Source organism: Eriocheir sinensis, chromosome 11 (assembly GCF_024679095.1).
Source record: "Eriocheir sinensis breed Jianghai 21 chromosome 11, ASM2467909v1, whole genome shotgun sequence".
NCBI classification, from domain to species: domain Eukaryota; kingdom Metazoa; phylum Arthropoda; class Malacostraca; order Decapoda; family Varunidae; genus Eriocheir; species Eriocheir sinensis.
This window is the reverse complement of record NC_066519.1, coordinates 18834681-18859777: the sequence shown is the minus strand read 5'-3', so window position 1 is coordinate 18859777 and position 25097 is coordinate 18834681. Positions and strand designations below refer to the sequence as shown.

General features: G+C 44.5%; 2 protein-coding genes across 7 annotated transcripts in view; one reads left to right on the top strand and one right to left on the bottom strand.

Annotated features, from left to right (window-relative positions):
* Positions 1-5802: 5802 nt before the first annotated feature.
* Positions 5803-7722, top strand: LOC126997005 (uncharacterized). Its single transcript, XM_050858039.1, has 2 exons — positions 5803-6280; positions 6502-7722. The coding sequence occupies exons 1-2, from the start codon at positions 6203-6205 to the stop codon at positions 7432-7434; spliced, it is 1011 nt and encodes a 336-aa protein (XP_050713996.1). The 5' UTR covers positions 5803-6202; the 3' UTR covers positions 7435-7722.
* A 1757-nt stretch (positions 7723-9479) lies between these two features.
* The window catches only part of LOC126997003 (protein jim lovell-like), a 47541-nt gene continuing 31923 nt past the window's right edge, over positions 9480-25097 (bottom strand). The window contains exons 1-4 of one of the 6 annotated variants that reach the window (XM_050858037.1): positions 18374-18555; positions 14838-15612; positions 14061-14166; positions 9480-13552 (exon numbers count right to left, since the gene is read on the bottom strand). In XM_050858037.1, coding sequence (XP_050713994.1) covers positions 12738-13552; positions 14061-14166; positions 14838-15587 — 1671 coding nt within the window. In that variant the 5' untranslated portion in view covers positions 15588-15612; positions 18374-18555 and the 3' untranslated portion in view covers positions 9480-12737. Of the gene's footprint in view, positions 13553-14060; positions 14167-14837; positions 15613-17436; positions 17788-17819; positions 17984-18004; positions 18154-18198; positions 18349-18373; positions 18556-25097 lie in introns of those variants that run through there. The other 5 variants (XM_050858034.1, XM_050858038.1, XM_050858036.1 and 2 more) reach the window with 5 other exon arrangements.

Genomic DNA, 25097 nt, shown 5'->3' with positions numbered 1-25097 from the left:
TCATCTATCAGTTTGTCTATCTATCTATCTTTATCTCTGTGTGTGTTTGAAACGACTGAAGTGAAATATATATAAAAACACTGATTGAGGAAAATTCTCTCTCTCTCTCTCTCTCTCTCTCTCTCTCTCTCTCTCTCTCTCTCTCTCTCTCTCTCTCTCTCTCTCGTATCTTATCTCCCGAAGTCACCCCTACACAATACGCCCAAACCTTGTATCAGCGGAGACGATACGTCGTTTCCATAACTGTCTGCTGAGTCAAGAGAGAGAGAGAGAGAGAGAGAGAGAGAGAGAGAGAGAGAGAGAGATGAATCACATACGAACACACGAGTTAACACGATACATCACAATACACTTTGCTACACTGAGATGAGAATTAGCCTACCACAACACATAATACAGTAGGAAAATTATTAAATATATTATAAACTAAACATAATTACTGACCGATATTTAGTTTCATACATTAAGTTGTAGCTACTGTTTATTGAGGTGAGGGTGGCTGTCTTACATCTTTGGCAACAGTGAATGAATAAATATGTAAATAAATAAATAAACAAAAACTTAAAAATATAAAGAAAATAGATAAGCGTAGTTTAGGATAAGTTATGAAATTCACCATGTCTTCACTTTATTCTAAGTAAACGAATTCCCTTTTTCTTCTCCTAATCAAGACCATTATTTAATATTATCAACTTTATAAATAGTGAAAGTTATCCACCATCTATTTTTCTCTTTCCATTCTAAGTAAACGAATCTTATTTTTTCCTTCTATTTATCATATTTTTGGTTATCATTTTCTTTTTTTCGCTCTTAATCCCTTTTCTGTCATTCATTTTTTTACACTGAAAATCCTTTTTTTTCTCTCTTTATCGTAATAACTTGAGTCACGTTGTCATATCGAAAGGCTTACGAGTGATGTTGCTGTCATATTAGTCTATAAGTGATTTTACCGTCATATTACTGTCTATAAGTGATTTTACTGTCATATTACTGTCTATAAGTGATTTTACTGTCATATTACTGTCTATAAGTGATTTTACTGTCATATTACTGTCTATAAGTGATTTTACTGTCATATTACTGTCTATAAGTGATTTTACTGTCATATTACTGTCTATAAGTGACTTTGCTGTCATATTACTGTCTATAAGTGATTTTACCGTCATATTACTGTCTATAAGTAATTTTACTGTTATATTACTGTCTATAAGTGACTTTGCTGTCATATTAGTCTATAAGTGATTTTACTGTCATATTACTGTCTATAAGTGATTTTACTGTCATATTACTGTCTATAAGTGATTTTACTGTCATATTACTGTCTATAAGTGATTTTACTGTCATATTACTGTCTATAAGTGATTTTACTGTCATATTACTGTCTATAAGTGATTTTACTGTCATATTACTGTCTATAAGTGATTTTACTGTCATATTACTGCCTATAAGTGATTTTACTGTCATATTACTGTCTATAAGTGATTTTACTGTCATATTACTGTCTATAAGTGATTTTACTGTCATATTACTGTCTATAAGTGATTTTACTGTCATATTACTGTCTATAAGTGATTTTACTGTTATATTACTGTCTATAAGTGATTTTACTGTCATATTACTGTCTATAAGTGATTTTACTGTCATATTACTGTCTATAAGTGATTTTACTGTCATATTACTGTCTATAAGTGATTTTACTGTCATATTACTGCCTATAAGTGATTTTACTGTTATATTACTGTCTATAAGTGATTTTACTGTCATATTACTGTCTATAAGTGATTTTACTGTTATATTACTGTCTATAAGTGATTTTACTGTCATATTACTGTCTATAAGTGATTTTACTGTCATATTACTGTCTATAAGTGATTTTACTGTCATATTACTGTCTATAAGTGATTTTACTGTTATATTACTGTCTATAAGTGATTTTACTGTCATATTACTTTACTGTCATATTACTGCCTATAAGTGATTTTACTGTCATATTACTGTCTATAAGTGACTTTGCTGTCATCTTTTTACACACTGACATTCGTTTTTTCCTCTTTTTCGTAGTTCAAGAGTTACGTTATTTGTCTGATTATTTATTTATACACATCTTTCTTTCTTTCTTCATTTATTTACTTATTTATTTACTCATTTATTTATCTGTTTATTAATACATTTAGCTTTTTACTTAGTCAGCCAGTCAATTGATGAGTTAGCAAGCTAGTTATTCAGCTATTTAGTTGGTTATATAGTTAGTAAATGTTTTTGTTAGTTAGTTAATTATTAGTTAGTTAGAAAGTACGTTAGTTTGTTATTTCACTACCTTGAGTCACATATCGAAGAACTGTATATGATTTTCCAATACCCAAAGTTAATAGAAAGCTTAAAAGACATATAGCTATACTACGTGTTATTATGTTTCTGATCTGAAGGTATCGTAAGCTGCATTTATACATTCTTTGTCATACCGCATTCACATATAAATGGTTTTGTTATCATGTATGTTTGTATCAAAGCTTCAATAGCTGCATGGGCTTGGTTTATTATCCGTAAGTATTATATATATACCGCCTTTGTAATATTCGTCTACAGATTTCTTATGACTTTTTAGGTGGGATGATTATAACTTTCACTACTACTACTACTACTACTACTACTATTACTACTACTACTGCTACTGCTACTACTACTACTACTACTACTACTACTACTACTACTACTACTACTACTACTACTACTACTACTACTACTACTACTACTACTACTACTACGTGTACGCTTTCACGGATAAAAAATTAAGAGAAGCACGATTTACTCCGAACCATTTCCGGTCCTGTTTTCTGATAACTCTACAGGAAAAGGAAGAGAAAAAAGCGTTGTTGATAATGCATCTGTTGTCAAGACTATGCGTACCTATTATTGTAGTAGTAGTAGTAGTAGTAGTAGTAAGTATAGTAGTAGTAGTACGTATAGTAGTGGTAGTAGTAGTAGTAGTAGTAGTAGTAAGTATAAGTACGTATAGTAGTGGTAGTAGTAGTAGTAGTAGTAGTAGTAGTAGTAGTAGTAGTAAGTATAGTAGTAGTAGTACGTATAGTAGTGGTAGTAGTAGTAGTAGTAGTAGTAGAAAGTATAGTAGTATGCATATAGTAGTACGTATAGTAGTAGTAGTAGTATTAGTACGTATAGTAGTGGTAGTAGTAGTAGTAGTAATAGTAGTAGTAGTAGTAGGTTTATGTAGCTCTGACAATCTATCATATATATTTCTCTCTCTCTCTCTCTCTCTCTCTCTCTCTCTCTCTCTCTCTCTGGCATCCCATACAAACTTCACTAACACACACAAATCACACTGTATAACCCTTATCATACACTCAACACAACACCCATCGCTTTATATATGCCTTACAAGATAAATCACATATATTAAAACATGGATAGTACAGAAATATACGTTAAATGATGGAAAATAAGTTGCTTGAGGGCGCAGGGTCACGGGCGGGGTCTGGTAACAGTGTGTAGTAGTAGGTAAATGGCGGCGTGAACAGCAGAGCATCGCCACCCCATCTATTCCCCCTCCCTGCCTAAACTAACACATTTACACTCCTATGTACTCCGTCTATAAGGAGCATGTTGTATATTTATCCTTATTTTCCCCCTATGTCATGCTGGTAAATAAATCAACGGGGTGTAAACGGCAATATAGCAAGTTCTCGTACCCTAAACATCTCGTATTCTCCTTTATTTACACTTTTTCAACCTGTATTTACAACCTTCCTGGGGCTCGATTAGGGAATGTGCAGTGTTATTTAGGCTTGTCATGCATGTTAGGAGTTCGTGATGGTACAATAAGGGTGAGAAATGATGTTTATAAGCACAGATCACAAAATTATTGATGGGAGCTTTGATCATTGTCATCACCAGCATCACTCAAGCTTATCCGGTGAGGCTCACGGGACTACTACTACTACTACTACTACTACTGATGATGATGATGTTACTATTACTACTACTACTATACTGTGATTATGTGGTCATAGTCAAATATATGTATCGGTGCACCGAGTTTTATCTTCCATTTTACTTTAGTTTGCCATAAAAAAATAAAGTAAAAGTGAATGATGTTTGATGAATGGATGGATGGATGGAGAAATGAAGGAAATAAGGAAGAAAGAAATGGAATAACTAACTAACTGACTGACTGACTGACTGATTGACCGACTGGCTGACTGACGACTATCGACCATTGCAACCGACTGACTGACTGACGATTGACCAATTGACTGACTGATACTGACTGACTAACGACTATCGACCAACTGACTGACTGACTGACGATTGACCAACTGACTGACTGATATTGACTGACTGACGATTGACCAACTGACTGACTGATATTGACTGACTGACTATACTGACTGACTGACTGATTGACTGACTGGCTGACTGACAATATTAACTGACCGACTAGCCGACTGACTGACTGACTAATTGACTGACTGACTGACAACTGACCGACTGACTGATTAATCACCATCCATCTAACGTACTCACTGAAAACTATTGATTAACTATATAGCTATCCAAGAAAATAAAGAGAGATATAAAAAAAAAATCAACTAGCTAACTAATTAACTATTTGACTGACTGACTGACCGACTAACAACTAATAAGAGATAAATAAACAAACGAACAAATAAAAAAATGAATAAGACAAACAAATAATGAGAAAAATAAATAAAAAAACACAGGTAAGAGAAAAGTTTGCCTACAATAAATAAATAGAGAAATAGAGAAACAAATAATGAGTAAAATAAATAGGAAATAATATAAGAACACAGGTATAATATTTAGGTTAAGACTACACAGGTAATAAATGTTGCATACGTAACTCTTTTTCCCTCTTCCTTCAGCGCCCATCAAATCTTTCTTTTCGCGGGAAGACAAAAGGACAGGAAGCCAGCCACGCCCCTCTCAGCCCCACAACAATGACCACACACCCAGGCCGAGGAGATGCTGCCGAAAGATTATTGTGCAACGCTTTCCCTCGCACCCACGTAAAACACGGAGACACATTGCGAAATCAGATGCAGTAAAGTTGTAAGAGTTAATGAATGAAGGAATGAAGGGATGAAGAGAAAAAGGAAGGCAGTAAGGAAGAAAGGAAGGGATGAATGAACTAATTATCTGACTGACTGCATGAGCAATACATAAAACACGGTACAGGTAACACACTGCGAAATCAGATGCAACAGTTGTAAGAGTTGATGAATGAATGAATGAAGGGATGAAGAGAGAAAGGAAGGAAGAAAGGAAGGGATGAATGAATAACTAACTGGTAACTAACTAACTAACTAACTAACTAACATAGCTTTTATAACTAACTGATTGACTACTTGACCAACTGTAACTCATGACTGACTGTTTGAAACTAACTACAGGCCTACTTAATCATTATTTGTTTCTCTGTTCATGAAAAAAATATATTATGCTGTATCCTACTGTATTGCACTTAATTGCTTATGTATCTGAGTTTTTGTAGGACATTGCGAATTCGGATAAAGGAGTAAGGTTCATAAAAAACAATGTTGTAGCCTTATGCACTGCGCTTATTTGTCTATTTAAGTGTTTGTTTGTGTACTTTATATTTCTTTTTTTCTACAGGTCGCAGGCGGTTCTTAATAGATATAGATAACTCAATTCATATAGCTACTACACGATATGAGGCTACAAATGTTTCAAAATGGATCGTAAGAGTCATGCTTAAGAAAAGAAAGAAAGAAAAAGAAAGAAGTTAAGTAAATTTCGTTAGAAAAGATAAGCATATAAGTAAAGTAAGAAAAGTTGAAAGCATTAGGAGGAAAAAAGTAAAAAGTTAAGTAAATTTAGTAAGAAAAGATAAGCATATAAGTAGTAAGATTTAGCCCGAAAATGAAAATGCTGAATGGAGATGCTAAATCAAGTTAGCCATGAAGCGGAGACGATAAATGGAAACGTTGAATGAAGATGGTGGTGATGACCCACCCGTGAAAAGTGAATGTAATACGTGAAAAAAAGTTCATCTTCCCCGCGATCTTTTGTTTACAATGGCCTACCGCCTCAACGGAAACGTGCAAGACACCTGTGAAAGTGGCTCCCCTTGGGCGGCACGAAGTAACCTCGTGCTAAGAGAGCCCCAGCGAGACATTCCTTCCCTGGACGCTCCTGAGGCAGCATGGCAGCGACTCGGTCCTCGGCGGCGGCGGCGTGCGTGGTGCTCTGCGTCATGGCCTGCGGCGTGCGCGGCTTTCAGGTGAGCAAAGCGATTCCGAAGCTTCTTTTTCACAGACTGAGGGTTAATCAAGTGGTTTAAATTTACTTGAAGTGCTTATGTTAGGAGAATATAGCCTATGTAATGGAAAATTATAAAACGAAAAATGAGAACATAACTCAATGCTCACTTCCCGGCGGGGAGTCTGTGACTTTCCACTCCGCGTCTGACGCAAGACTAATTAGGCAACTCAATATTTCCAGACTGGAGGCGACACTGACGGGGAACTTCAGCCTCGACAGGGCCTGGGCGCCGAGGTGTCGTCATTGTTGCAGCCGAGTGTGGCCCAGCTCATTCAGGGACAGAACTCCCTTCCTCTCCCCCTCCAGCAACGGTCCCTTGCCGCTGCCGGGTTGGGTGCACAGCCACAAGGCTTGCAGTTATCACTCCTGGGCCTCCTCGGTGGCCAGGGTCTGGCGGGCACACAGTTAGGGGGCCTTGGCTCGCCCTTGTACAACCTCGCAAACCAAGGGCTGCTCGGGGCACCCTTTGCGGCCTTGGGGACGGGACTCGGCGGGCCACAGCTGCTGGGTAACCCGGGATTGGGCGGCGCACAGCTGCTGGGTAACCCGGGATTGGGCGGCGCACAGCTGCTGGGTAACCCGGGGCTGCTTGGGATGCTGTCCGGCGTCAACAGACTGGGCGGCCTGACAGCCACTGGCCAGCCAGGTGCAAGACAGCTGGGCAGCCTCTCGCCAGCCTTGGGGCTGCCGCTTCTCGGCCAGGCCCCGGCCAGGCAGGACAACCTTGGGGAGCTGATTCGCCTTGCCAGCCTATTATCGGACGAGACGAGGAACCGCCGCAACACTCTGGCCACCCCTGGCACACGCATCCAGCTGACGGGCTCCTTCAACACCCCCCCGCGGCACCCTCATCCCCTGCACAGACTCCTCTCCCTGCCCGTGTCTGACCTGGAAACACCCAGTCTGTCCAGGCTGGACGACCACAGCTCTTATACCACCTTGCGAGGCCTTGACCATGAAAGCCTCAATGATGGTGGGACAAGGCGAAGTAGCTCTTCGCATCCCACAGAGTTCGGTAGGGCTTTGCGCCGCCCTCAGCACCCCATCCTGCCTTTGGCCACGGGCACGCACGGCAGAGATCGTCATGACAATTTCAGGTTTCCTTCTCAGTAGGTGGGTTGTGGCGCCTTGACGTGGACGGCGGGTGGGTGGCGCGGCGGCGCGTGTCAGGCATCGTCGCACCTCGTGGCGGGGCACTGCGAGGTCTGGCTGGCACGGCGATTCAGTATTTGTGACACGCCGCCAGAGGAGAATGTTAGGTGGTATTGATGATGCTGTGTGTGTGTGTGTGTGTGGTGTGTGTGTGTGTGTGTGTGTGTTTAGCGTTGAAAGCTCATTACAGTGGACTGGTTAACTATCTCCGCCATTTTATTAGTTGAAAAAATGAAACTATCTGCGGTTGTGATATTATCAGTCCTCCTGCGGGTTCATTGATATATTTAAGAGGCACACGATTAGCAAAGAGAACGATGACGTCTCCGCAATAAATCCACCTGCCACTACCATCACGCCGCAAAGAACCACATCTGCACTGTTAATGAAGACACGGAGGACGCCGACACACCCGCCCACCTGGACACCTGCAAGAATCACACCTTGTTAATTATTACACGGAGGGCACACGCACCTGGATGAACCACACCTTCACTTAATTAATATAAGGAGGAGACACCCACCCACCTGGACACCTGGAAGGATCACACCTACACATGTTTAACAGCTATACACGGAGAAAAATGTCACACCCGCCCACCTGGAAACCTGCTAAAATCACACCTACATTTTAATTGATACACGGAGGACACAGTTACCATCACCTGGCCACCTGCAAGTCACACCTATACTGTCAATGAATACACGGTACACATATACACTCACCTAAACACCACCAAGCTGACGTTCACTCTCTAAAAGGGCTATTACACTGGGCAAATTTTCCGTGGATCTTCAGTCAAACCACGATTTCCGCTAGCGTGGTTCTCATTTGTTTCTTGTTATTGCTGCTGATGATGATGGTGAGTAATACCGTTGTCCTTTGGTGAAATCTACCGTAGCTTTGGAAGATCATGGACACGTCAGAAACCCACGGAAATATGAGAACCACGCCAGCGGAAATCGTGGTTTGACTGAAGATCCACGGAAAATTTGCCCAGTGTAATAACCCCTTTATCCCACACTCTCAGCCACAAAGCTTAAAGTATGGGATAGCCAGTGCGCTTGTGTTCTCTGACGAATGACCACTGGGACCATGTTCTATAACGATTCGCCGCTTACACACTCACGTTTGACAGGACTTTTGTAGGAGTTTTCGGTGTTTCTAGGGGTACTTTTATGGCCCTGGTATTAGTTTGACCCTTCTTCTATACCATGAACGTGGAAAAACACTCATGAAAACCCGATCAATCTCCTTTTCGGCTTTTAAGTAGGATTGATTGATAGTTTATTGTTGCAAGTAAACAACAAAGGAGAAGGGAGGAGCATGCCATCCCAACCCCCAGGCAGAACAGAGTGTGATTATACAACTAAGGATACAGTAGGTGACAAGGGAGGTGGATTCGTCTGAGAGTACCGACCGTTTAGCCTGCCACTCTAGAGGTTCACGAAGCATCTCTGATATGGGTGTCGAGCGTACTGAAATGACTCGAAACTCTTCCTCGGTACTCCTAAACACACATCCCCGGTTCTTCGGCTTTAAGAGAAGAATCCTGGATGGGTACGTCTTTAGATTCTGGGTATTGTCTTATGAATGGTGTGAAGGTGAATGGTAGTAGTATATATAAAATAGCTCGCACTTAAGGTCAGAGTATTTACGCACTTTGTTCACGGAGTTTTAGACCAAACGAAACATAAGAAAATATCGCTCAACTCTTTCCGTCATATAATCGAATTGCCAAATATTGTTCCAGTTGTTTTTATGTGTGGGAGAGGAAACCAAAGTGAAAAGAGCTAAACATTAAAATACCAACTAATTGCTTCTCATGTAAAGAAAACAAATACTAACAAGGAATGATCAGATCTATTATAGTTAGTCATATGTCCTAGCCATAATTTCTTAAAGTTTAGGGTTTCATAACTAAAAAGAGAGAGCTAATTCTAATGCTGTCTTCAGAGCCATAATGTCTTTGTAAAGTTTTGGGTTTCTTAAAAAAATAACTAACTTCATAGAAAATCGTTTTATTGAAAAATCCTCAGAAACTTGTAGAAAAATACAAGACTTCTAACAGTGGAGGAGCAGAAAGATCGGCTCCCGCGCCGTCAGTACCGCCTGGCTCGTCGCCGCCAGCCCTAGAGTAAAGGAATCTGTCCACATACAAAAGCACTTGAATGTCTCTATAATGCTGCAGTAATCTTAAGGTCACTTAGATCCTATATATTCATCTACCAATTGTTGTACTTCCTATTTCTTTTAATGCTTGGAACTGTTTTTACATTTTAGCAGTCAGTAGATATGTTAGTTCAAGGCAAATGTATTATCACAGGGAGTGGAATGGAATGGAATGTTGCATCTTTCTTCAAAGGGGCAAATATGGAATGTTTAAGTATAGAAGCTACCTTTTATCACAGTTTCTTGTAAGATCTTAAGTACACCTCAGATCATTTTACACCAAAAGGCAACAGATTACATTACTACATTCATGCCACTGTGTGCTGATGCTTGCAGGCACACAGGCACGATAAGTTATAAGTACACTTTGAACACGGACACACGCCGGCCGTGAATCAGAACTAGAATACAAGAACACTCTCTCAATGCCCTGTCTTCAAAGTCAAATCTGCTTCAGCAAGTGTAGCAGAGAGCCCAGAGAGAAAAAAACATATGTAAAACACACTGAGGGCTACCAGCTGTTGCAGGTACCAAGATAATGCTAAGCAAAGGACAGATGCCACTAACATGTATAGTAGTATTCTTAGGCATACGTGTACATAATGAGATCGCTAACCTTTACCTTAAACTTATTAATGCCACTGTTTCAATACAAAACACCGAAGGGTTATTTGCACTTCCTTGAATACCCAAGCTGCCTTCGTCACCCACACACTTGATCCCCACGTGAGCAAGGAGATAATTGCCACCAAGAGTCAGCGCTCAGCCGGGCATCCCACCACCGAGGGCTTGCTGCCCATGGCCAGACAAAGGAAAAGACACTTGCAATAGGAGGCTACCCACACAGATCATGGGTAGGCAAGAGTCCCTTCCTGTTGGTTGAGCCGGACACAGTCAGAGACACAGGGCAGCTACAGCCGCCCAGCAGTGTCCGGCCCACCCACGGCCAGGGCAGCATGGCTCTCCGCATGGCACGAGAGGCTGGAAGCACACTATATTATGTCTAAAATACTAGGTATGAGAAGGTCCATGCAGATGGTTAACCTGTGACATGTGAAAGCTAACAATATATTGACCAAAACAGGTTTTCAGCTACCGTCAACTCTAAAAACTTTGCTTCCTAAAATTTGAGATAAATATGGAGCATTTTGAATGCATTCATCACAGCCATGTCAAGTTGCATCATTAAAGTGTCTTGGTTGAGGGGTTGGCCAGCTCACAGACGCCAGCAACCCTCTGTGATGCCTGTCACCATCACGCTGAGTGTGGCGACGCTGGCAGAGTTGTAGCTGTTACTCAAGAATACAAACAATGACACCTGTAACAGTATAGTCACTATAGGAACAAGAGCTGCACACGGCTCAGATATCCTCATGAGTGGTCAGGAAAGTAAATACCACATGTATGGTAATTTACTGTGTTTGAGGCACAAACCCAACTGTCAGTTAATAGGAAGCCAGTTGACAATGGGGGAGAAAATACTGACCAACAATGCCTGCGTATTCCTATCAGCTTAACTACTCCAGCCTAAGTCTAAGATAGCTGAGCAACTACAGGTACAAGTGAATCCCACAACCAGAGAGTTTTTGTAAGGCAGTTCTGACGGTAAGCTTTGTGGCTGTCATCACAGGATGGCACCATGGACCACGGTGACGCAGAACAGACTGATCAACAGGGAGGCAACAACTTCCATGCAATGTTAGACATCAAGGAATAAATATTCCTGAACTTAAAAAACTGTGTTGCCAAAATGTAGGGAGAAAATACATTACTGTACCATGTTAAAGAACCAAATCACTGTTAAATGCATTTGTGCTTTGAGGGACTGATCACACAGAACAAGTAGTCAATAATGCTACCTGGTTTTCTAGAAGTAAAAAAGTTTATTTTAACTTTAGACATGATTTGATAGACCTTATCCAGCAAGTTGGTCAGAACAGACTATTGCAGCTGAGCTCAGGGCAAGGAGTGGAGGGATAATTGAATCCTTTATATAAAATAAAAACATTTTGTCAAGAGATCCATAAAAATAATGAACAATATTAACGACACATTTGATCAAAGACTACTCAGTAAGTTAGTCAAAAGAGACCATGGTCATTGGGCTCTGGACAAGGAGTGGAGGAATACTAAAATACTTTTTATATAGAGTAAAAATTTTGAGATCAATGTCAACAAATAAGTAGAAGGAACCATTCCAGTGAGGCACTCCCACAGATCTGCCTTACGTTAAGTACAAAACCTACCAAGAAGACCACCACCATTAGGAAAAGGAAGTAACCCCCTACCTACAGACCTGACTACTGCATCTACAAGGCACAGACATGGTTCAAGTGGAAGACACAGATAAGGTTATGTCCCCACGTGATAATCTGGAGTTATGTATATTATGTACTTATCCTAGAGAGCAACTTGAGAAGGCCAAATGTGGAGATTGAGTATGATTATAAGTATAAGTACCAAATGTTATCACAGTTTTTGAGACTTCAGTGTTGGGAGGTCACCGTAAGTGTAGCAAGGCGTGGTTATCCCATGTTTAGTTGGTTCAGGAAGAGCAGTGTCCCTCATTACATTAGCTGCCACAAAATCATAATACCACTGAGTGTAACATGCTTAAGAAAAATCCATATCAAAGGAAAGATGAAGTAACCATTTGGTAAAGTATTAATATCAGAGCCTTTCAGAATAGCACATGAGATTTGACCAAATGCATCTGGAGGAGAGTTCTGGCCCACCCAGAGGGAAGTAATTTTACCAAATGATGACATGTTGTAATTTCCTTCCTAATAATGAAAACTGGATATATAATACTGAAAACAGACCTACATCCCAAGCTTTAGAAAAAATGTACAATAAATAATATACAAAAGAAAAAGATCCAGGATATGCTTTGGCTGAAGAATATCATCTATGCGCCCATCCGATTAAATAAATGTATATGTACAATAAGAAGCCTTAAACCTAATGGAATGCTGTGTATGGAATGGTTAGTTGCAATTGGCACCAGGCTCTACAGGAAGCCCAAGGCAGAAGTACTGTTCCACCCTCGTCAGTAGGGGATAAAAACCTTCCACAGAGGACCAGTGAGACACTACTCGGCCGACACATTGTGAGCGACGAGGGCGAGAGCCGCTTCAGACACATTCCTGTTGTCATCCACAGCTGGCTTCCCCTCCTTGACTTGGCCCTTCTTCAGTGCCTCAATGATCTCCTCCGTGTTGGTGATGTCGCCCTGCTGTGCCACAAGCTTCAGGTAGTTAAGGTAAGCATCGTAGTTGTTAGTGGCTGCCAGGTTGAGCAAGGAAAAGTAACTGTTGTTGGGGGCCATGACTCCATCCCCCTTCTTGGCCTTGTTTTTACCCTCCTTGGGGGCTATCAACACAGGACGGTCGGACTTGATTTTGAAGGAGGCGGCGTAGGACTCGGAGTCAGACACGGGAAGCATGAGCTGTGAGTTGGAGTCTCCTACTGTGGCCGAGGCTGTTAGAAAATGATCAGCAGCGTTCTCCTTGGCAGAAGGTATTCCTCTACTCTTCCTAACAGCAGACAATCGACGGAAGAAGGTCCTGCGAGGGATTCTATACTGTGCGATGGCCTTGGCGGGAGTCAGATGGCCTAAGAGAACGGCCTCAATGCCTTCCTCCAAGTCCAAGTGAGTATAGGTTCTCTCGCAGGACTTGCCACTGATGCTGCTGCTGATCCGCTCCTTGCCCTGCAGACTGTCCAGTGCCCCTTGGTGTAGGTGTGAAAATGGCTGAGAGGCCTCCATGTTTTCTTTGGGAAGGGTGGTGGTGGTGCCCTCGCTCAGGTGCAAGGGAGGGACGTCTGGCTTCACAACTGTCTTCACCTCTTGGGACAGACCTTGGTGGGACTCCTCGTCTTCTGCTTCTGTTTCCATGTCAGGGTCTGTAGGGCATGGAGGTTGTGAGTGGTAGGTTCACCTTTTATTTGTTTTTACAGTAAAGGAAAGAGAATAAAACCTACATAAAAATAAATGGAAAAAAATGGCTGCATAAGCTACTCCTATAAAGAAGAGCAGAAACCAAAACAGACAGCATTCAGAAATTTTAGCCAATGATACAGCAATTATGACAACAGCCTCACAACAGTTGAAAATAAGAAAATACACAATTATTACATTAGTCTTCCTTCTCTGGACATCCTCTACCAATTTTATGCATGATCAGTGTTATTAACTGCATCATACAAGTTATTAGTTCTGTAAGACTCTGATAGTCATGAATAATTACACCAAACTTTTAATGATCAAAATAAGGTAGTGACACAATCCTTTTTGCAAGCTTACACTGCCCAGACAAGTATAAAAGAGATACTCATTTAACTGGTCTCCTCCATCCCAACTCTCTGTCTGTCAGCATTACTTAAGCACCCCCACAGTGGCCTCCTCACCCACCTATGGAGTTGCTGTCACACTCTGGAGGCTCTACAGGAGACTGGGCAGCAGACTCGTCAATCTGTAGTTCTCCGTCCGTCTCATCTGCTGCTTCCTGTTTGAACGTCTGAAAGAACATGATACAAGGTTAAGTTAATGATTTCATGAGATCAAACAGAAAACCAGACAATTCTTATAGTTCTACATCTAACTTCAAATTGTTTATGCACCCATTCCTACCAATAAGAGGACTATATTGAAAGTAAGTTTATAATACTTGAATGTGGTATCCTTAGTAATTATGTAAATGAACACTTCATCACAATAGAAATGGCACAGCAAACATGAATATGCAGTGAAAATGACATTTATATGTGGTGTGTCAGGATGGAATGAAGAAAGTCATGAAAGCATCTATGAGAGGTATGATATGAGAGTGGATTGTGAAGTGGTTGAATGAGTGAGGTGTGGTGTGGTGTGCTCTCAGATGGTTTAGACATGAGGTGAGAATAAATGAGGATGACATTGTGGAAAGATAATAAAACAGGATTGAAAAGAAGGGTGTTATGGGTAAAAAACAACAACAGTGAAATAGATCAATAGAGTGGATGGGGGCTTGAGAGGGAGCTGGTAGGCGAGGAATTGAGTGTGCTGAGGAGTGTTGAAATGGGAAAAGTTGGATGCACTGCTGTGGTCAACCCTTTCAAGGAAGTTCACATTATGAAATGGAGTCAAAGCTACAGATGGATAGATGTCACAACAGTTGTCAAATTATACCTAATCATGAGTCACTCTTACCTCAGGGGGTGCTGTGGAGGGTACTGGTGAGGGCTGAGAGGCTTCACTGGGTGGCATCTCACTGGTGGGAAGAGTGGCTATTGGGGGAAGGGAGGGAATGAACTCCTCTGAGCGGGGCCTCTTCCTCTTGGGGCCAGGACTGGTGCTTGGGGTGTAGGGGTCCACCCTCCTCAGGCCTCCATTGCACAGGTTTTTGAGCACATTGGAACCATTCTTACCCAGACTGACTCTTGTTGGGGTCATCCTGGGCTGAACGATGGATGTGGTGGGCACTGTGACGGCACCCAGGTTGTTGAGGGCTGGGTTGGGCTGCGGTGGGTTGCAGGGGGCGTGTTCCAGGAGGGGAATACAGCGTTCCAACAGCTGACGTTTAGTGAAGCCGCTAATGGCACCAGAGTCTGCCAGACCTTTAACTCTCAGTGTCTCAGCCACCTTCAGGAGTGCTGCCAACTGCTCCTGGCTGACATTGACCTCCCCGCGGTACATGAAGGTGACCAGAGCCTCCACCGCTGAGTAGGGAAGGTCATGGAGCAGGATCAGCGGGTGTGGGTGGCTGCTGTGGTCCCGAAGGATCTGCTCAAAATAGGAGGAGCAAGCAGACAGGACCACCTTGTGACAGTCTAGCCTCCGGCCCTCCACCACCAGGCTGACATCCACGAAGGTTCCTGCCATCCAGAGCTTGTGGAAGACATGCTGGAGTGTGGACTGGTAGTTGTTCCAGCGCAAACAAAACTGTTGTCCGGGATCCATGTTTCCTCAACCCTCACCACATAATCTGCAACAACAAAATATAATGTCATTGATGTGGGAATTCAAATTAGCTTTTCACAATATTTGAATACAGGACACATAGGTAAAATTTGCATTCACAAGCAAACAGTCCAACAAAAGCTTAGTTATCCCATTGACAAGATTGTGTGGAATGCAAGACAGTAACATTTGTTAAACAATGAACATCTTCGTTTCACAATAATATGCAATGTTATGACTCATATCAGTGATTTTAATATTGATTCATTGTAATTTTCAAGAACAAATCCATCACTCCTATTTTTCTCTCTGGCCTTGGACATACCATATATATACTATATACATACATATAAGTGGATTAGAAAATAATAACTAGTCATTAGTACAACCTCATCTTCTTGAAGTTTAACAAAGCAGGCCTAACCTAGTTTAGTATTGCCCTTGGTTCCAGCATCACCCCTAAAACAATTATGGTATCTTAGACTGTGGAGGTGAAAGGCAGGAGGAGCCACAACAATTTAAGTATATACCATACAGATAAAGTTGTGGGCTTGTGGCACATGTTATTGCTGTGCATAGCATCAGTGCTCATCTCTTTGTCATTGGCCCTTGAGCCAGTGATGGGTAAGAACCCATTATCCTGCAACACAGAGCAAGTATGACCTCTAGGTTACCACAGTTTACTTTCCCCAGGTTTCCCCAGGTATCCATTTATCAACCATCCCCATAGGGAAGATGAACAGCTCAGTGAGCTGCACGCTGCCTGCTCGGGATTCATGGCTGGGCATGCTAACCACTTCACCACAGAGCCTGTGGTGGGACACAGGGCAAATGTAATTTCCAAGAATACACCTCTTTTTCTCTCTTGCCTTTGGACACCCTATCTTAAGCAGAGACATAAACACCCTCTTCCAGTACTTCTACAGTAATCTACAGTGAATAATGATCTTAAAAAAAAAAAAAAAAATCAGTGCAGTCGACCACACGGCCTAATCAACCCATCCTAACCTTTTGAAATGCTCCCCTTTGTGCTGCCAGTCGAGGGTCTACCACACTGGTATGCACTGGAGACTGTGGAGGTGCAGGGAGGAAAGAGCCTAACCACAATTTTGTAGAATTTGCAGGCTTTAAAACCTTCATGAAAAACTAGTTTGTATGTGCATAGTTTGTGCTTATTAAAGGGAAAGCATGGAATTGAAAGGACGCTGTACTCTTGAAATAATGGCCTTGAAAGGCGCTGTACTCTTGAAATAATGGCCAGCACAGAACTTTTAAATTTAGCACAGACAATATGAACACTATAAACCTTTAACAAATTGGTTTCCCCATGAATAGCTTGCACTACTAAGTGGATGACAAAGGGAATGAGAAGGTCAGGGTACTGTGAAGCGTTGGTTTGCTCAGATAAGATTCTCAAACTTTAAAAAGTTAGACACTTAGTTAGCATGTTTATATGTTGTCTTTGCTAGATGGAAAACACAAGGAATCAGGAAGCCAGAGTACTTTAGAAGAAAGTATATCTTACTATATCATTTCATTACTGGCAGCACTTGTCTTTTAATTAAACCAGGTGAGAATACCAGGTGAAAGGTAGATGCTATGTTCAAACAGTCCCCCTGCCAACCGAATCCAGAAGCACAGAAAGACAGCACTCATTAACAAACCACTGATATATGTGCTCGTGCATTGACGTGTATATCCAGAGTCCACAACACAATCAACAGTAACACCACACCACCTCACAAGTAACAGGAAGCAACTGGTTTACGTTGCCTTCCCGAGGACAACAAAGCAACGGGCGTGCAACAAGGAGCCAGCGATCAACAGGTTGTACACAGCTAAAGCACACCTAGCCACGACGACCCAGGCACCAGGGCTCTTCCAGGCACCCCTCGCAGGGCAGGCACGGTAGGGGATGGCCGGGTACTCCTGCCGCGGGGACACAGGCCAGCCAAGAGGTAACAAAAGACTGCCAGGGCGAGGGAGGGTGTGTGTGTGTGCCCAGGCCCTGAGTCACGCCGTCCTGCACCTGGCCCTCACGGCACCCCGCCACCACCACCGCTCATATCCTCCTCTTTTATCACGCTGCACGCTCACTCCCCCACGCTAGCCTCCACCACACACTGAAGACAATACCTCGAGGTCACTAACACACCAGGTTATGTCTCTGTGTCGGGTGAAATTAAGGTTAAAATATATAATTCCTTCCTTCCAGCGGTTCTGGCAACACACCCTGGAACGGCTGCCTGGCTGGCTGGCTGGAGTCACTCGCTTTGTAACACGTCTCGGCTCTGTAACACTCGGCACTGCTCACTGTGGCTCTGAGGCTCACACCGTCTTGATATGCGTCTGTGTCCACCGGCCAGGCACACTATGACACCCCCTGGGCCTGCATATTCACTTCACGGCACAGTTACCTGAGGCGCTGCCAGGCCCGGTGCGTGTGTGCACAAACAAGGCTCGTGCCACTGTAGTGTGCACGTCACCACTGTGTGCACGGCGCCAGGCAGGCCACACGGCACGGCAACACAAGCCACAGACTCACACCAACACCGCACAACACACCACCACTCCAGGCCTACACTCGATCAGGTTTTCCCCGGGAACTGACCAGCGCGTGTATGCAGGACAAGTGACGGTCGGCGAGTGAGCGGCGGTGGGGCGGGTGGCACGCAGCGACGCATGGCAACGCATGGCACTGTGGCGCTGCCCGCGTCCACCACCACCCCGCACCGCCCGCCGCCCCGACGCTCAACGCCACACCACGCCACACCTATTAGCTGTACCATGTTGTTAGGTGGCCCTTCACGCAGTGCTGGCACCAGACAATCAAGTGCGTTAGGCCAGCAGGGACAACACGTGCTGCCACCGGCCAAAAGTGGCATCTCGTCCACAGACGTGAACGAAAACGGTGAGGGTGATCGAAGATTAAGGAGAGCGTATGGCTTCCCGAGGCGCAGGGGGACGCGTCCTGGCCTGCGGGCATGAGAGGGATACTAGCCCGCACCTGGGCTACACTCCCTCGCTGCCAGATGTCTTTAGGGCTGCTTCTACCTTGCCGAGAACTGGAACTAAACAAAGAGTTGCAGCCAACGTAGATGCTTAATGTGTCGCCAACACGAGGACTAGGGCCATTGCTGGCCACCCTCACCCAAGCGACACAGGTTTTGCCTGATGATTACATTTTTTTGTCGCTTCCAGTCAGCAAGCACTAAGACGCTGCCTTCAGTATATTAGTCTTTGTGTAAGAATAGACCTCGAGCACACGGCTCGGTTATTTCAAGTGCACAAGAAATAATTATTACGGGCGTGCTGGCGGCAGGTGGGGAGCGGCGGGGCGGCGCTCAAGACGTCTCGGGCGGCTTACAGGGAGAGACAACAGGCGGGATTAAGGTGCGGCCCTTGGGCTCACCTGCCTGGCCGGACACACACACGTGGCAGGAACGCACCTCCGTGACACCTCCCTGGCCTCAACCTTCCTAATGAATCAATATAAAACTCGTTCTGAGGCTGCTGTTCTGCATGAGGCAACACAGCATGGGTAGGGCACCTCGCCCTGCTGCAGGGCTGCCCGAGAGGCGGCCTGCGGTGGGTGACGGTGCCAGGATCATGTTCTACTGCGCAGCGATAGTCATCTGGAAACAAAGGCTGCTGGGGTAAGGCTTCGCTTTGTCTCATATCCTGTGATCCCCACATGGCCCGCCGGGGCAGCGGCTGCCCGGCCTCCCAGGATGGCTCTCAATTAATCAATACTGTCCCCGCCTCTTATTGGCCCCGCGTCCCGCTGGGGGCGGGCCGGCGGGCCAGCCCCACCGCCGGATGCCGTCTGGACCTGGGCGTCATGCTGCAGGCACGCGGGGCTGAGGACGTGCCTGAAGAAGAGACAGGATGCCAGAGATGTGGCGCAAGACGGAAGTGGCGCGGCGGCGGCGGCCACCATGGACGCGGACAAAGTCACCGAGGCTCGGCGCGGCGCTGGTAATGCTGCAGGATGTCTCGCGCAGGACCCCCGACTCGGTGTGCCGCCCACGGTCACAGCGGCGGACACGCGGGGAGGGGAGGGGCGTGGAAAAACGCCGCCCCCGCATCCTGCTTCTATAGCGAATAGGCGAATGTAAGATTAAGCATCATCCATCCGATCCCGCGTCATCGTGCACATGTCATCATGTCAAGACAACCAGGTCAAGAGACCATGCCTGGACATGAAGGCACAAAGCCTACAATGATGACTGTTTGCCATCGTCGCTGCCAAAAGGCTGAGGCAGTTTTCCTGGATAAGTGAGTTCTGGATCACTACTTACGCTAATTGATGTCTTCCCTGCTCTCCCAAGACTTCACCGTTTGGCTCCCCTCCCGTTATGTATCCTAGGCCAGAGTAAAGAACTAACTAATGCATCGCCCATCATGCCGCAGCCTCCAGCACACCCGACACAGGAAAGCCACACAACAGGCCGACCGATGACAATGAACCAAACGAGCGAGACAAGGCCAGGGAGCGGCGGCGCGGCCTGCGGGACCCAGGCTGAAGTATGGGAACCCGGAGTCACGGCGTCACAAGACAATGGGGCGACGGCGTGTGCAACAGTGGACAGGAAGCGAGGTGGTCCAACATCCCTTCGGCGACAGGTGTGTTGCTGCTGCTGCTGCCCCCGGGGACCTCCTCATCCCAGCCTATTCCTCCTCCTCCCCTAGCCAAACCCATCCCTGAGGCTTCCTGATGCATAACAGTCACCAAGGCTAACGACACCTTCTGCTACTACGCCACACGACGGGGAAGCAGAGCAGGAAGAAGTCCGTCATTAGGGGATATAAAGAGCTTCTTCCCTGCACCCCCTTCCCCCCTCAGCATCATCATACAAAGGGGATCCTGACGAAACAAGTCGATTTCCCTGGCTTAAAAGGATGCATAAAAAGGGTCGTTGGTCACCTCCAGACGCCGCCTCGCCGCCCAGTGCCTTGGCCCGGGTGTATGGCTGTTTGCTTCCCCTTGAGAGAAAGTAAACTAGGGAGAGGTCAAGCCCCGGGGCGGCATTACCTGGTGGGCTGGGGAGGGATGGAGAGGAGGAGTGGGAGCAGGATCAGGGGAGGAAGTGTAGGGAAAGGGAGGGAGGTGTGGGCGGTCGTGTAGCGAGGAGGAGTAATTGTGTGAGGAAAGAAGTGTTTTGAGTGTGGATATGGGGAAGAATGAGTGGATAGGGACAGTGAAATGGGTGGATGAAGTAAATAGTGAAGATAGACGAGGATGAGGAAGGGATAGCGTAGTGAAAAGGGGGTCAAGGATGAAGATGTTTCGTGTAGATAGGGAAGAGGGAAGGATAGGGACAGTGAAATGGGAGGCTGAGGTAAATACTGACGATAGATGATGATGGTGAAGAGGTAGTACAGTGAAAAAGGGTCAAGGATGAAGATGTAGCGGGCTTTTTTTTTATATTTTTCTTTACGCCCTTGAACTGTCTAATTACCTGTAAAAAAAATGAGGATATGAATTGAGAAAGGGCAGAGTAGGGAGAGGGAGTGAATAGCGAATGGGGTATATGGTGAAAGATGAGGATGAGGGGGAGTATAGTGAAAAAAAGGATAGTGAAATAGGTAAATAGGGAAAAGATGGAGGACGTTGTATGGAAGAGGAGAAGGAGGAGGAAAACTTGGAGGGAGGGAGAGAAGGCACACAGAGGACAAGGGTGAGGAAGGGAGAGTCACCATTACCTCCCTGACCCTGCCTCTGTCCCTCTCTCCCCTCCACGACAGCACCTCCCTCACCTCCTCCCTGTCCCTGTCCCCTACCTTCACTAATATATACTTTATTTATCTTGTTCTTTACACTGAGTTTATTTCCTGTGACTTAATTTCCCATGACTTTCTTTTTCGCTATTTTTTTTTCTTTTACTCTTTTTTGTTACTTTATTTCCGTGACCTTTTTTCCCTAGTGATTTTTTACCTATGATCATGAGACTACTACTACTACTACTACTACTACTACTACTACTACTACTACTACTTCTACCACTACTACTATTACTACTACTACCACTACCACTACTACTACTACTATTACTACTGCTATTACTACCACTACCACTACTACTACTACTACTATTACTATTATTACTACCTATTACCTACCATTACCTGACACCTTCCCTTTCACCCTATAAAACTCCTCCTCATCCCCCTGTTTACGACCCCTTGGTTTCCTCACCCCTGTGCGAGTGTTAAATTTGATGTTATTTCTTTTCAGACACAATTAATGACTTTTAGTGGAGCGACGAAGAAGAAAGTAAGAAATAAACAGTTGCTTTGATTTGGCATAGTCTGTGAAATGCGAACAAATGTATCATGTATCTAAATAACAATAACAACAACAACAACGACGACGACCACAAGAAGAAGAAGAAGAGGAACAACAACAACAACAACAACAACAACAACAACAACAGCAACAACAAACAATAACAAAACAACAACAAGAGATAGATTCAACCCCCCTAAAAATCCATCATAATTCAATTTTCTAACAGGTTTTGAAATACGAGTTTTTATCCAATTTAAAGACTGAATGGGGTGCTAATTAGAACATAGTAGTGATAGAGGGGTATAAACAGACACTGATAGCCTGTAATTAAAGGCGAGATAGACAGACAGAAAGGAGGATAAGAATGATAGATAGGGAGGGGAATGGGAGGGAGGGAGGAGAGAAGGGAGAGGGTGGATAAAGGGGGATGTTTAAAGGAGGAAGGGAGGAAAGAATAAAGGAGGAATAATGGAGAAGGAGGAGATAAGTGGGTGGGAGGGAGAGAGGAGAGAAAGGAGAGGGTGAAGATAAGGGGATGCTTAATTAAAGGAGGAAAGGGAAGGGAAGAGAGGAAAGCAGAGAGGAGGAATAATGAAGCAGGAGAAGGGGAGATAAGTGGGCGTGAGAGAGGAGAGAGGGAGAGAAGACGTGTATGAAGACAGGGTGAGGAAAAGGAAGGAAGGAAGAAAAAGAGGAGATAATGAGCTTGTAAAAAGGAGGAAGAAAGGGAGGAAAGAGTGAAAGAGGAGATAAGTATATGTAAAAAGGAGGAGGAGGAGGAAGGAATAGACGTTTGAAGAATGAAAGAGGAAGGGAAGGAAATTGAAGAGGGGGAAAATTGATGCAGAAGAGAGGAAGAGTAACGGAGATGTCAGTGGGAGTGAGATAAGTTTAATTAAAGAAGAGGGAGGAGGAAGAAGAAGAGGAGGAGGAGAATGGAGAATGCGACGATGATGAGAGAAAGAAAGAAAAAAAAAAAAGACGAAAACGAGGAGAAAAAAGAGAAAAGAAAAAAGACAAAAACGATGAAAAAAGGAAAAGAAAATGTAACGATTATGATGGAAAGGAAAAAAAGACGAAAACCAGGAAAAGAATGAAGAAAAAAAGAAAGGAAAATGTGACGATGATGACAAGGAAAAAAAAAAGTGTAGAAATTGGGAGAAGATAGGAAGGGGAGAAAATAGGAAGCCGCTTGTGTTAGGAAAGGGAGATAAGCATGAAGAAGTATTTATTGAGATAGGGAGGAAAGGGAGGGAGGAGGGAGAGTAAAAGAAGGGAGAAGGGAGGGGAGTAAAGGCAGGTGTGTTTGAGTGAGTGAGGTAGGGAGGGAGGGAGCGAGGGAGGGAGACATGAAGGTTGATGTGATGTTTGTGGCCAAGGAAGAGGTGAGATGTTTATTGGAGGGAAGAGGAAGAGGAGGAGGAGGAGGAGGAAGAAGAAGAGTGAGGAGAGATATATGGAAAGAAGTTCGGGGTGAGAAAGGAGAGGAAAAAGTGAGATATGTTATTGAGTACACGAAGAAGAGGAAGAGGAGGAGATAGAAGTAGGTGGAGGAAGAAAGAGAGTAGGAAAAGGAACACAAAGGAAGAACAAACAACAGCAGAAGATGAAGGACAGCAAAAAATAAGGAGGAGAATGAGGAAGAGAAAAAGATAGAGTAAAAGGGAAAATGTGATAGTAAAGTTCGGGGAGAGGGAGAAGAGAGAAAAAGAAAGAGATGTTACTGAGTACACGAAGAAGAGGAAGAAGAAGGAGGAGGAGGGGGAGGAGGTGATGGTGGTGGCAGTGAAGAAGGGGGCGGCCGCGGCACCTTCTACTCTCCCCCTCCCCCCCTGCGCCCCCCCCCACTCCCCCCCTTCTTCCCCAGGTAGCTCCCGACCGTCACAAAGACCCTACCTGGCTCCGCGCCACACACACACACACACACACACACACACACACACACACGAACGTACGGTGAGTGCTTCTTTCATATCCTCCTCCACTTCTTTCACCTCCTCCTCCTCCTTCATCTTCCACCTCCTCCTCCTCCTCCTCTTTCTCCTCTTACTATTATAATATACTATCATCTTCTCCTCCTCCTCCTCCTTCTCTTTCTATTACACATCGTCCCCCTCTTCTTCCACCTCCTCTTTCTCTCTCACACCTTCCTCCTCCTCCATCCTCCTCCTCCTTCTACTACTACTACGATCACACCTCCTCCTCCTCCTCCTTCTCCTCCTCTTCCTCGCTCTCACTCTTGCGCACATCCTCGTCCTCTTTCTTCCACACCACCTCCTCCTCCTCCTCCGCCTCCTCCTCTCCTCCACCTCCGCCTCCGCTTCGCCACACGCCCCCTCCCACGCGACTGGCCATCACGCACCAGCGCCTGACACACTGACTCAACGCTCGGAATATCCTCCTTACGTGTCTTTGAAGGGGAGTCGAAACCTTTACAGGGGGATCAGACTCCACAAAACCAGTCACGAAAGGGATCTATTGCCAAAACTCCTTAATACCAATGACGAAAGGGATTTAGTACCGGGACTTCTTCATATATCGTCCGCTTGGCATATATACGAAGACTTGGTTGTGGTTGAGGGAGAGTGGGGTAGGGTATGGTGCTTGTACTGACTGAGTGATGGATGGATGGAAGGTCAGAGGAGCAGGGAGAATGAAAAGTGGGTTAGGAAGAAAGTAAAGTGATGAAGTGGTTTTGGAAGGAATTCGATGCTTTTAATGGTTGTTGTAAGGTGTTTGGGTGCGATTTGTGGTTATCTTAAAGAGTTTGAATGTGTTTATTAGCTAATTTAAGGGAATTGCATGCTTTTTGTAGCTGTATTAAAGGGTCTGAAGGCGTTTACTAGCTATTTTAATGAGTGTAAATCCTTAAAAGAAAGCCATTTCGAAGGTTCTGGATACATTTTTTTATCTATTTTAAAGAGTGGATGCTTATAGGAATCTCGAAGGGGCTGGATTTTATTTTTTACAGCAGAGGAAACAGCAGGAGGAGGAAGGTGTGAGAGAGAAAGAGGAGGTGGAAGAGGAGGAGGAGGAGGATGTGTGAGAGAAAGAGGAGGAGGAGAAGGAGGGTGCGAGAGAAAGAAGGGGAGGATGCAATTTGTACATTAGAATATAGGGAGACTGTATGAGGCCGAATGGTTAACACAGGGCAGCTCCAGATCCCCCCCCCCCCCCACCACTACCACCAGTCATCTTCGTCCATGTAGCTATCCAGT

Excerpts from the sequence above, each read along its gene's own strand:
- LOC126997005 (XM_050858039.1), top strand. The coding sequence starts at position 6,203 with ATGGCAGCGACTCGGTCCTCGGCGGCGGCGGCGTGCGTGGTGCTCTGC. Across the intron at positions 6,281-6,501 it reads GCGGCGTGCGCGGCTTTCAG|ACTGGAGGCGACACTGACGG; the intron begins GTGAGCAAAGCG and ends CAATATTTCCAG.